Source organism: Schistosoma haematobium (assembly GCF_000699445.3).
Source record: "Schistosoma haematobium chromosome Unknown HiC_scaffold_206, whole genome shotgun sequence".
Taxonomy (NCBI): domain Eukaryota; kingdom Metazoa; phylum Platyhelminthes; class Trematoda; order Strigeidida; family Schistosomatidae; genus Schistosoma; species Schistosoma haematobium.
In genome coordinates, this window is record NW_026137047.1 from 31,423 (window position 1) to 45,188 (window position 13,766).

Below are 13,766 nucleotides of genomic sequence, written 5' to 3' on the forward strand. Positions count from 1 at the left end.
AGTTGCCGCTACGTCTGCTTTTAGTGCCTCTGCTGGGATGTTGTCCGGTCCTGCTGCTTTGCCACTCTTGATTTGTCTGATGGCCATGCTGATTTCTTCAATTGTTGGTGGGCTAACATTAATTGGGAGGTCCGTGGGTGCTGCTTCGATGTTGGGTGGGTTCAGTGGAGCTGGTCGATTCAAGAGTTCCTTGAAGTGTTCTACCCACCTGTTTTGTTGCTCTTCAATAATGGTGATTACCTCGCCTTCCTTGCTTTTCACTGGTCGTTCTGGTTTGCGGCGATTTCCAGAGAGTTTCTTTGTCGTGTCATACAATTGTTTCATGTTTCCTTCTCTTGCAGCCTTTTCCGCCGTCGTTGCTAAATCTTCCACATATTTACGTTTGTCGGTTCTGATGCTCCTCTTCACTTGTTTGTTTATTTCCGTGTATTCAGCTTGTGCCTTGGCTTTTTCTGCTCTTGTTCAGCTGGTATTGATCGCTGCCTTCTTGTTCCTCCTTTCTTGAATCTTATCCAGTGTACCAACAGTGATCCATTCCTTGTGGTGGTGCTTCTTATGACCCAGGACCTCATGACATGTTGAAGTGATTGCCTCTTTGATCCCCTTCCAGTTGCTCTCCACGGTAGTTCCTTCTCCATTGAGTAGATCATGAAAGGCCTGGAACTTGTTGCTGAGGTCTATCTTGAATTTGTTGAGTTTTTTAGTATCCTGGAGAAAAGCCGTATTGAACTTTTGTGATATTGTCCGCCCCGTTGTGCAGTGCTTCCTGAGTTTCAATTTCATCTTGGCGACCAGCAAGTGATGGTCTGATGCTATATCAGCTCCTCTCTTGGTTCTCACATCTTCTATCGTCCTCCTGAACGTTTTATTGATGCAAATATGGTCTATTTGGTTTTGCGTGATGTGATCCAGTGAAGTCCATGTGGTTTTGTGTATGCGTTTATGTGGGAATATGGTGCCGCCTATGACCAGTTTATTGAAGGCACATAGATTTGCAAATCTCTCACCATTTTCGTTTCTTTCTCCCAGTCCGTGTCGTCCCATGATGTCTTCATATCCAGTGTTGTCCGTTCCAACCTTGGCGTTGAAATCTCCCATCAGAATGGTCAGGTCCTTTGTTGGGCACTTCTCGATGATTGACTGCAGCCTATTGTAGAATTGATCTTTAGCGTCTTCATTGTAATCGTTGGTAGGCGCATAGCATTGGATGATGTTCATTGAAATGCCCTCTTTCTTTGTTTTGAAGGAGGCTTTGATGATCCTTGGTCCATGAGATTCCCATCCTATAAGTGCCTTTTGTGCTTGTTTGGACAGCATCAATGCAACTCCTTGTGTATGTGGTGCATTTTCTTCTTCATGGCCGGAGTATAACAGGAGCTCTCCTGTAGTTAGTCGTTGTTGTCCAACTTGTGTCCAATGTGTTTCACTGATCCCAAGTACCTCTAGGTTGTATCTTCTCATTTCTGCAGCAATCTGGAAGGCTCTTCCGGTGTCCCACATTGTACGAACATTCCATGTACCTAAATAAATGGTCGCTCTGGTTGTCAGAAGGAACATCGGACTCGTAACTTCCGAAGGGATTCGGCTTTCATCATGAGGCGTCATAATTCTTCTAAATGAAGATCTTCTGACTCCCAGGGCAGAGTTTAAGAGGTTTGAATAATTTTTTCTGGTTAGCGTTTTTTTAGCGAGTTAGTTTTCTACGGGATGGGGACGCTAACCCCATGCTCAACCCTCCTCCTTTATCCGGGCTTGGGACCGGCAGTAGCCCCCGGAGGGACTCCAGGCGGAGTTAATTGCCCTACTAGCTCCAAGATATTCAAGTTAAGAAAAATGATGATGAAGTGTAATGTTTAGACGTACCGGAAAGAAACTTCGTCCGTTTAGTGTGTAAAGGACCCATATTCGGGACTAGTTTTTAGTAAAATTCTAAATTTTTGCATTAAAATTCACAGTAATCGTATACTTTTTCCGTTTGTCGAGTAATGTTCACAAGACTAGAATTGGTATGAGGTGAGTCAACAACACTTTTCAATGTGTTTAGGAGTAATAAATAGATGTGGAAGTATAAGTACAAAATTCCTCTCGCAATTTTGACTCTGCATATGACAACCAAATGAAATGAAGCGGGAAATATTATTTATACTTACGCGCTCGTTTCAAAGAGGCAGTGATTTTTGTACTTGTTGTGATTATACTTGCTTTTGGTACTTACTGCACCAAAAGCATTCTTGGTCTGTTTTAACTAAAAGTACTTTGGTTAAAGTTTGAAATTTTTTGCTAAATTTTGTCCTAGGTACCTGTTTATACTCCTAGACTAACACTTGTGTTCACATTGTGATCATTGTGTGTTTTTAAAGCTTTTAAATCTAATTACAATAGTTGGTAAGACTCACAAATGTGGGCAACCAAATTGTTTGTTCCCCGTTGAGGAGGGAATGCAGTGTGATGACTGTAAAAAGTGGTACAACAAAATGTGTACACGCCTAAGTCCGATGGCATACAAAAGATGCTCGAAGCCTAACTCTCATTGGCTTTGTATGTTCTGCCGTACGGATAAAAAGGTACTAATTCAGGAGGCTATGGGCCTATTGGCTTTGGCCTGCAAGAAAAACGATGACACATGCGCTGACAACACCGGCACTGACAGTGACGATTGTGTCAGTGTAGTACCTGCTGTTAGGCGACGTCTCAAACAACCGACTCTGACAGGCGCAAAAGTGAGATCGCCGTTAACATTAACAAGGGGGGTAATACCATCTGGTACTGACATTGATAACAATGCACCTTTAGTGGGAACCGACGAACTGGATAAAACCATCACCGTTCCAAATAGTCCCAATGTCCTGAGGGATGAAAAATGGACTACGGTACGTAGGAAACGAAACGAAAGGAAAAAAGCTGTAGACAGTACACAGGTAGTTAGTAACTCGCTGATGGACTCTCATTGTGAGTCACATACTGCACTACCAAAATCTGATGGTAAGAGTGAAACCCATCCTGGCGTGACTGAGAAGAAAAATCAAATAACAGCTAAAACTAATGACTGTTTACTTGATAAGTCCTTGGTGGACTCTCAGACCAATCCGCCAAAGCTCCAAAGTAAAGCTTCGTCTAACACTGTTGTGAGTCACTCACAGGACTCTGTCACATTAAAAACTAATCGTAAGATACCAGTAGTTAATATACAGGATCTATCGTCACGGCCGAAGGCTGTTAACACAATTTCAAAGGAAGCTAAACCCCTTCCTAGTTTAATTATTTGGAATCTAGAGGAGTCGAAAGATAACGATCCTGCTAGAAGACATACACATGACCTGCAGTTAGTGGAGTCTGTGGTAAGAAATGTGCTACCTTAAGAGGGTACATATTACAAAAGTAATACGACTTGGTAAATGGGTTGGAGGCGAGACCCAACCAAGAAGAATCCTGAAGCTGGTTCTCGGGAGTTTCGAAGAAAGAGACATTATTGAAAAACGCACCAAAAACTCGTGACTCAAATATCCGTATTCGACCAGATTGACCGCTTGAGGATCGAATCAAGTGGAAGAATGCTCTTACGGAGTTGAGGACTCGCAAATTAAATGGCGAAAATAACCTTACCTTTAAGGGTTTTCGGGTAGTCAGGTCTTGGAAGCCAATGCTTCCGAGGCCTGTATGGGTAGAACGATTGATTGCCAAAACACCTTAAGCGTGTGCTACACGAACGCTCGTAGTCTTAGAAATAAAACGTCCGAGCTAAGTCTGATGGTGGAAGAATTATGTCCCGATATAATCGTTGTTACAGAAACTTGGTTCACAGTGAATATAGACTGTTCTCCGTTCATTGCAGGCTATATCTGTATTAGAAGTGACAGAGTTTCAAGTCGCAAAGGGGGAGGTATAATATTATACGTTAGGGATCACTTTCGTATACAATCAATAATATCGGAGGCTCGTATCAGTGGCACATGTGAGGTTGCGTGTTGTAAGATTAGATCTAGAAGTGGTTTCATGACTATAGGAGGAATATGCCGTAGGCCGTTTTGTCTTGCTGACGACTTCATCCTAAGACACATCTGTTCTTGGAGTATGGCAGAATGTTGTCTCATCATTGGAGGCTTCAACGCACCGCATATCAACTGGATAGAGCTTACAGCTCCAGGTAGTGGTTTCGATAGCGACCTTTTATCTACCGTTATTCAGTGTGCACTTGTACAATGTATCACAAAACCGACACATATTGATTTCAATCATGATCCGTCACTGCTAGACCTCGCCCTCACCCACCACTGTGAGGATGTCTTTGATATTCGGCACCTTCCCCCACTAGTGAACAGTGATGACGTTGTAATTCACTTTAAGTTTAGGACACCTGGTATACAATTCGTATCTGCTCCACCCCGTCCCAATATCTGGCGAGCCAATATTCTGGCAATCAGAAACTGTGCTATCTCGACTGATCGGTCGGTCGACGCGGATGGATTGATCGAAGATGAATGAAATAAGTTTAAGGCTACATTCGAGTCCGTAACGTCGCCGTTTATCCCATGATCAGCACGTAAGCTAGCACACTGCCCTCCATGGATTAATAGGGAAACCCGTAAGCTGTTAAAGCGTAGGAAACATTTCTGGGACTTATTCTTGTTGACAGGTCATGAACCATTTAAGCGTTTGTACAAAAATTCCGTAATATCTGTAAGAAAACCATAGCCAAATCCCGTACCACTTACGAACGACAGTTAGTATATGATAGCCGTACTTGTCCGAAACGATTGTTTTCGTATGTTAAACGGCGGACGAAACGTAGTGCTGGTATTCCCCGTTACTGTTACACGAAAATTCAGAATTACTAGCTGAATCAGATCGAGCAAAAGCTGAGACTTTTTCAAACTATTTTAGCGAAGTCTTCTCTACGTTTATTGTAACAAATACTTGTCCCACTCACACCGAGATACCAACCATGGAATCTGTACAGGTGACTGACGAAACTGTCCTTCCGTTGATAACTAACCTCAAACCTGGTAAGGCACCGGGCCCTGATGGGTTACATCCACGGTTGCTGTCATCTCTTGCGGACATTATTTCAAAACCGCTTGCGACACTCTTCAACATGTCCCTTTCACTCGCTCAACTCCCTAAAGATTGGAAGGACGCTATAGTCAGTCCTATATTTAAGGACGGTCAGAGACATATAGTATCTAACTACCGGCCTGTTAGTCTAACTAGCATAGTCGTTAAGTTACTTGAAAAGTTAATTCGGGTTAGGTTGCTAAGTCACATAGATTCACACGATCTGTTAGCTCCTGAGCAACACGGATTTCGTAACAAGCGTTCATGCTTGACAAACTTGCTTATTGCGAGGGAGGATTGAACAGCAGCCCTAGATAACGGTCTGTCGGTCGATGTAATATTCACAGATTTTAGCAAAGCATTTGACAAGGTTCCACACGTAGGTCTCATGCAGAAGCTCACGAGCTTCGGAATAATAGGTACTGTACATGAGTGGATAGGAAATTTCTTATGTGACCGCAGACAGAGAGCGAGGGTCAACGGAACGCTATCCGATTGGAAACCGGTCAAAAGTGGTGTACCCCAAGGCACCATTTTAGGCCCCCTGCTGTTCCTTCTCTACGTTAATGAGTTACCGCTGTTACTTAGGTCGTCGACATTATTGTTTGAGGATGATGTAAAAATCTGGAGAACGATAAAAAGTGCGGCTGATCATGTGGATCTTCATGCTGACTTAGACGATTTAGTTAGATGAGCTCGAGAGTGGGGCTTAGAAATCAATTCTAGGAAGAATGTGCTAATGCACATCGGTCACGGTAATAATTACCGTTACACTATTGAAAGTAAACTTCTTCCATGCGTTCAAGAGCATAAAGACTTAGGAGTAGTATTAAGTCATGATTTAAAAACAACTACGCATTGCAAAACAGACGCTGTCAAAGGTTTTCGTCAGTTATGGTCACTTCGCCGAGCGTTCAAGTCTTTTGATGAGGAAACGTTTCGAATTTTATATCCCACCTATGTAAGACCACACTTAGAGTACTGTACTAAGGCAGCTAGCCCGTGTCTGGTAAAATATACCAACTCCCTTGAGCGTGTCCAGCGTGTGGGAACGAAATTAGTGAAGGGTCTTTCTAGACTCCCTTACGATGAGCGTTTAAAACGCCTAAATCTTTTCCCCTTGTCGTATCGTAGGACACGAGGTAACCTTATACTGGCATTTCGTATCTTTAATTATGATTTGGGTGTTAATATGTCTTATCTTTTTGCTCCCTGCAGCACTAATAATCTCCGAGGTCATAGCAAGAAGGTTCATAAACCACGATCTAATAAACTTAAAGTGGGGTCCCGTTTTTCTCATCGAGTAGTCAATGATTGGAACGCCTTACCCGAACAAGTGGTATCAGCCCCATCAGTGAATACTTTCAAGGAAAAGCTGGACCTTCACTGGAAAGCAGTGGGTCAGGATTAATACAGGTTCATCAACCTATTATCCTTATTACTGAAGACTGAAGACTGATCATGAATATTGAAGGGAGTGTTTCGTTCTCTGTCATTTTTGCTGGCTGATGGGAAAAATGAAAAGTTTTCTATGATGGAAACGCCATTCCATCATGGCAGTGTAGTGCACTCAGCAACGACGGAAGAAAAATACAACATAGAGAATGTCATTCATACAGTCTAAATTATTCGAAAATATCTAGAACCGACAAGCTAAATAAGCGAATAAAATACCGATACTGCTGAATACGATTTATTTTATTTTATTTGAACACACAAAAATTGGTACAAGAGTGCGCCAAATATATATGCGTTACACAAAACAATTAGAATTTAAAGAGAAGGAAAAAGAAAAAAAGGTAAGGAGGGTAAAAAAGAGAACAATAGTGGAGAGATTGGTGTAAGGTAGTGTAATAATAATAGTGGTAATAATGGGGGAACGGAAAGGTACAATCAGAAGAAATCTTTCAGGTAAAGGAGACAGAACCACTTTTTATGAAGAAAGTAAAAGAAGGTTACAGCAGGATCGCCACTGGCTTCTATTCTGAGCCATATTTGATAACGTCTCTAGCCACTGTGTAGCACCATCTCTCGGACCCCAACCAGGGAGTCGTGAAGGACCAACACAAGCCAGTCCTTTGCAGCTTTCTTTCATGCCACGACACCATGTCATGCACTGACCACCTCTCCGCTTCTTCCAACCAGTCTCAGCGTCGGCAAATAATGCACGACGTGCAATTCTCTGGGACGACATTCGTAGAACATGTCCAAGCCACCAAAGTCGATGTTTCAAGATGGTGACACCAATTGAATTATCATCTCTGTGCCCGAACACACGATGCCGAACCTCTGCATTACTGACATGATGTTGCCACTGAATGTCAGCAATCCTTCGGAGACAGCGATGATCAAACACAGAGAGTCGTCTAACATCCTCAACTCGGAGAGGCCAGGTTTCACAAGCATGGAGCGAAACTGCTCTCACCGACGCGTTGTAGATCCGACCTTTTACAGCCAGACTAACATCACGAAGGCGTCAAAGATGGCCCAGATTGGCATAAGCCGCTCTGGCTTTCATTATACGTCCATTGATATCATCACTCACACCCCCACCAGCACTTATGCAGCTACCCAGATACACGAACTTCTCAACTACTTCTATCTGCTCACCATCCAGGGTGAGTACAGGATTGGAATCCTGCCAGTCTTGTAGGAGTACTTTGCACTTCGAAGGTGCAAAGCACATACCATACCTACGGACACTGATTGCCAACTGATTAAGTGCGGATTGTATGGCTTGGGCATTATCGCACAGTAAGACAATATCATCCGCATACTCAAGGTCGAGTAGTCTTTCTCCAGGCAACGGATTCACACAGCCATTACTTACATTCATCAGAGCTGTTTCCAGAATGTCATCGACAGCAAAGTTGAGGAGGAATGGTGAGATTGGGCAACCCCGTCTAACCCCACTGCTCGAATGGAACAATGGAGAGAGGTGGTTGTATGCCCTCACTCTGCATGAGGCGTTTTTATATAGGGCTTTTAAGATGTTAATAGACTTCTCAGACACACCCTTCTTCAATAGACCATCCCAGAGAATAGTCCTGTCCAACGAATTGAAGGCAGCCCTGATGTCAAGAAACACTACGATTGTTGGCCTTTGATAAGTATGACAGTGTTCTAACGTTTGGTGGAGGGTGAAGATATGATCAATACATCCTCGACCAGAACGAAACCCAGCCTGCTCCTCGCGAGTCAATCTTTCTCGGGTTTTGAACAACCTACGAAGTATGACGGAAGCCAATAGCTTGGACGCAATCGGAAGTAGACTTATCCCCCGATAGTTGTTACAGGAACGACGTGAACCCTTTTTAAAGATAGGAACAACTATCGACTCATTCCTTTATGTTAGTACACTCTACGATACACTTAGGTAACTCGTAAACGTGAAATTTACTCCCAGCCGTGTGACGAGTGTTGTTACATACACTAGTCAACATTATTATTATTATTATTATTATTATTCACAAACATCTTATGGGTACATAAGTGTTCCGAAGAAACAATTTCGGGTTTCTTCAAAAAATGCAATAGTACACTATTTTCAATAATGTCAGCATTATACTTGCCATTTAAAAAAAATTGGAGCAATAATAGTAGAATATTAATAATAATAAATCGGGTCTGTGTAATTGAGAAGAATATTGAATTGAGTTTAAAGAAGGAAATGGAGAAAATAAGGGAATAGAAATAAAGGAGACGTGAAATACGCAAACAGTTTAATTGGCGTGTTTATGAACATAAAACAAGAACAAACAACTATGTATATACCGTCAAATTAGTAACAAAAAATAATTAGGAAAAAACAACTTATTATTGTAGTAAGATATGACGCTAGAATAAATGTTTGTGCAGTTATAGTTTAGAGTGATGCTATGAAAGTTGCAATTAAATGAAAGGATAATAAAATATCAATATGTATGAGTCATATATGCATAGTGAAGATAAAACGGTTCTGAGAATTTAATTTAAGTGTAACACAAGTTATTGTTTTAATTACAAACTTCGTAATCTTAAGAATAATATTTATTTAGGGGGAAAGAAGAGAGAAAAGAAGTGGACACTTAGTGAAAAGTTTTGATCCATGATAAGAATAATAATTGTGTAATGAATATCAACCTCACAAGGAAACCATCAATTGAAAAAATAAAATACAAATCCGTTAAAGCACTCGGATGAATACATTTAGATTTATGTAATAGTATACAGAGTGAAACCGGGTATTAGTATAAATATTTGTGCAATAATAATTAAGATTGATGTTATGAAATTCAAAATTGATTTTAAAGGACAATCTGGAGTTAAATATGTTTAGAAGGATAAGAAGATACAAAAAGAATATCTAATGTGTCGGGGAACTAATAATGATATTAATAACGGTAATAATGATAAACATGAACATAAGCAGACTTCATATATTAAGATAAAGAGAAATAAAACAAGATAGATGTGAAAAGATTTAAAGGTTTTATTTTGCTTTTCAAGCAATCAAATGGATGATGGACCTTGTTTGTATAAATCATTATTGAATACATTGATATTCAATAGGTGACATAATCCACTTTCGGAAAGAAAATCTTCAAGCAGACTTCTGAACCGGGTTGTAGTTTCACTGCAACGGAGGTTCACTGGCAGTCTGTTCCACATGGTTGAGTAGCGAATAAGGAAAAAATTCTGACGTAAGTTTGTGTGGGTTCTTGGAATCGCTAGAATATTCTCCTTATTGCGTAGATTGTGGGATGATATCGTAAGGTATGAAGGGGTGGATGCCGAGGAGTAGGAAATACCGTTAATAAGCCGGTAGATAAAGGCAAGATTTAATTTGATACGTCTAATCCAAAGAGGTTCTAAGTTGAGTTGTTGACATCTTTGGTAATAGTCTTTGTTATCGGAATACCCCAGAACAGCTTTGGTGAACTTTCTTTGAACACCTTCAATTCTAATCAGGTCATTATGTCTACAATTACTGTAAACTAAAATACCATATTCGAGAATGGGTAAGATACATTTTCTGTATGGTAACAATCTCGATTAGATATTATTGAAGTTTATCATTATCAATCCGATGAGCTTTCTAGCTTTGGATACTTGAGATATAATGTGTTCAGAAAAGTTCAGACTATTGCTATATCTTAAACCCAGGTCGTGAACAGTGTTGAGAGGTTTGAGTGTATGTGTCTGTACAGTCAGATTTAAGTTAAGACAGCGACCAATGTGAATAAATCCACTTTTGTCAACATTAAGTGGCATATTCCACGAAATAGTCCATTCGTACAACTTTTTTATTTCCTCTTGGATTACCGCTGAAATATAGCTTTCTTTCGTGGGAGAAGAGAATTAATAAACTACTTTCAGGTCATCAGCAAAAAGGAAAGGCTTACCATACTGAAAGAGGGAACACACATCATTGATAAAAAGGAGAAAGAGTAATGGACCAACCACACTTCTTTGTATAACCCCACTGGTTACATTCACAGGTTTAGAGTAGCAAGATCCAAAGCGAACGATTTGGCTACGTTCTTCTAAAAAAGATTTGAGCCAAGATAAAAGGGGATTCTGTATGCCAAATGAAGAGAGTTTTAAAAGAAGAAGTTTGTGTGAGACACTGTCGAAAGCCTTACTGAAATCGAAGTAAAGAACTATCACTGACTGACCAACATCTCTTCTCTGGGTAATTTGATCAAAAAAACTCCAGGTGTGATGTGAAACATGAGCGTTTAGTCATAAACCCGTGTTGGGATGGGCTGATCAGACTAGCCGAAAGTAAAAATGGTAGTAGCTGTTTGTGGATGATTTTTTCCATGGTTCTTGAGGGCACGATGTCAAATTAATTGGCCTATAGTTAATAATATCACTACGTGGTCGTGTTTTGAATCTAGGGGTGATAAGGGATGTTTTCCATACAGATGGATAGGTCCCATATTCCATAGATAGATTGAAAAGCTTCAAACAAAATAGTGGAAATTCTCTACTTCCATATTTCACAAATGATGAAGGTATCCCGTCAGGTCCACCATCATAAGACTTTTTCAGGGCAGCTATGGCCTGCTTGATGTTGGAGGGTGTAAAATCAATTTTCGACAGATGTCTGGATGTCAGCATTGGAAATGTAATGATGTAGTTTTCAGTCCCAGTTTTGTAGCACTGCGAGAAGTGCTTTCTGAATTGTTCGCATATAGTATTCGGGTCGTTAACAATGCTTCCGTTAACTATGAAGAATTTAGTCGTACCAAGGGAATTTGACTTTACACGGGATTTAAAAAGTCGAAGTATTGATAGTTCTGGGCTTTTACTACGTAGAGCTTTATTTTCTATATTCATGAAATACTTACGTTTAGATGAAGCATTTCTGTCGATTAATTTAATTATACTTTGAAGTGCATACACATCATTCTGCTCATAGTAGCGGTATTTTAATTTCCTCAGCTTTCTTTTAAAAGTATTTTGGCCCCTATTAGCATTATAAGCCACACGGCCAATAACTGGAGCAGTGCGGTCAAGACAATATATCAGGTTGTGGTATAGATTGGAAAGCGCAATGTCAACATTATTTGCGGTAAAATAAGTTTCCCATGGTAAACATTGAATGAGAGTTTCAGTCCGTTTCCATGTTTGTTGATCAAAATGTCTGCTCTGGTACGTCATTGAAGCTTTAGAGTTCAATTGTATGGCGTTTAAAGAGTGAATAATACTCAATACAATTCTATGGTCACTCATAAAAAACTCATGACTGGTATGCACTGAGATAGAGTCTATGTCGATTGAGTAGAAAACGTAGCTGATCAGTTGCATGCAACCCATATATGCTGGTGAAGAAAAATAACACTTGTACTGCTAAAAAAACCCAAAATAAATAGTTATGTGGGTCTTCGACACTGATGCTGACCTCATTAGTTTTACTGGGCACATCTAGCTGAAGGCACTCGGTCACGCGTCTACGCCACATCACAAGTGTGTAGGCCGTACTACTCATCCCTTGTAACTGCTGGTCAGCTTAGACCAGACGCTTTTCGACTTATCGATAGCTCCCCAAATATATATTTGAACTCCTTCATTTCTGACTTCTGATTTACCGGGTTCGTATACTTCAATTTTAAGGGTATAACATGTAAAGGCGATGCCAAACTACGAATACCTGTGGCATCTTTACATTATTTATTGTGTCAAAAGTTTATATAAGCAGTTGTAGTTTGTTCAGATACACCTAAAAGGCTGGTATGTAAAAAACAGAGAGTTTACACAAAGGCAACCATATCTTGCATACTTTGCTTATGAAAAGAGAGAGTTCCAGAACATTACGTGCCACAATTAGGTAATACTAACAGTTAACGCAGCAACTAGTTTTCCTAACGAATACGAAATACTGGGAAACATACAAACCTGAAGAAGAAATTCCAGGAAGATAATTTTGTGGCTGGAAATCATGTAATGTTTTTGATATAAATGAAAGTGCATGCAATGGTGTAATAATTAGAACATGCGGTGATCCGTATAAACGAGTAATGATCGCACACGTTCCGATTTCATAGTTATGCTTACTGAAATTAAGAGCGTTTTGCGAATACTCAAACAAGTCAACATCAAATGCAACGAATATATGAGGTTGAAGATGGCACAGGTATTCAGTGTTTGTCAACGCTTTTACCAGTAACACCTTCTAATGTAACTCGTACCCACCAAGATAAATCAAAAGACAGAATCGAGGAGATCAGAAGTTGTATTTGACGATTGCCACTATATCGGAATTGTCTGATCTAGTCTGGCTAGCGATTGCAGTAGATGTTGAGCACGGCGTTTCTACACGTGATCTGGTGCGGATGCATGACCGAGCGCCTTCAGCTAGGTGAGTCCACTAAAACTAATCTGGTCAGCATCCAGTGTCGAAAACTTACAGAGCTATTTATTTTGGGGATTTATTTACCGGTACAAGGTAAAAATTTATTGTTCTCGTTAGTATAATCATGTACGCGCCCCGCGATATATCTCGTTTTCCTCTTCTACTATTTAATTCCTCTTTCAAGTGTCAGTTCATCTTATATTTGTTTACAGAACACTAAATGTACTGAAAATGAACATTTGACATTGAAACAGAGTGTTTATGCTCACTTCAGTCAAAAGTCTCGCCTACAATAGAACGTGAGTTCTAATATTCCAAATATTTTATAAGTAACTGCTATGTGGATAAAATATTTAAAACAATTCTTAAGGTCACTGGTATTTTTCGAATTGGTTGTCACGGACGCGGTAACAGGTTCGACGTTTTCACAAATAAAGAGTGGTTTGTTATTAACAAGTCGTATTCAGTGCATTTTTCCTCAGTTTTTTCCTCAATTCAAAATTGATGTCAAACAACGAAAACATACCTCGAATAGATCTAGAAAACTTTGAAGATCCCCAGTTTACAGACTCTAAGTATGTCCTAACCAGTCCGAGATCACTAGAAGCTTGTTCACGTTTAAAGATACTCGTAATTTAAGTCATTATATTTGATATTTTTTAGCCTGTGGATCTTTTGCACAAAAGTAGAGCTGAGTTCCTTGAACGTTTTAAAAAACTTCCACCAAGCAAAATTGAGGAATTGTACATAAGAAGTGAAGAAAAGAGAAGAGGTATTCCTATTATATGTTTTATTTTGTTTAGATAAGCTTGTGAAAGCTAGAATAGAGAGGTGGAAGTTAGTACATGCTGACTGTCCAAATGATCGTGACAAC

The 13,766-nt window shown here is 40.0% G+C and overlaps 1 protein-coding gene across 1 annotated transcript; it reads left to right on the forward strand.

Moving 5' to 3' along the window:
- Window positions 1-2,008: 2,008 nt before the first annotated feature.
- Window positions 2,009-13,714, forward strand: MS3_00010528 (uncharacterized protein; the record flags this gene model as incomplete). The annotated part of the gene is made up of 5 exons (XM_051218902.1): window positions 2,009-2,013; window positions 13,223-13,333; window positions 13,375-13,522; window positions 13,556-13,664; window positions 13,701-13,714. The coding sequence occupies 5 exons, from the start codon at window positions 2,009-2,011 to the stop codon at window positions 13,712-13,714; spliced, it is 387 nt and encodes a 128-aa protein (XP_051064076.1).
- Between the last annotated feature and the right edge of the window lie 52 nt (window positions 13,715-13,766).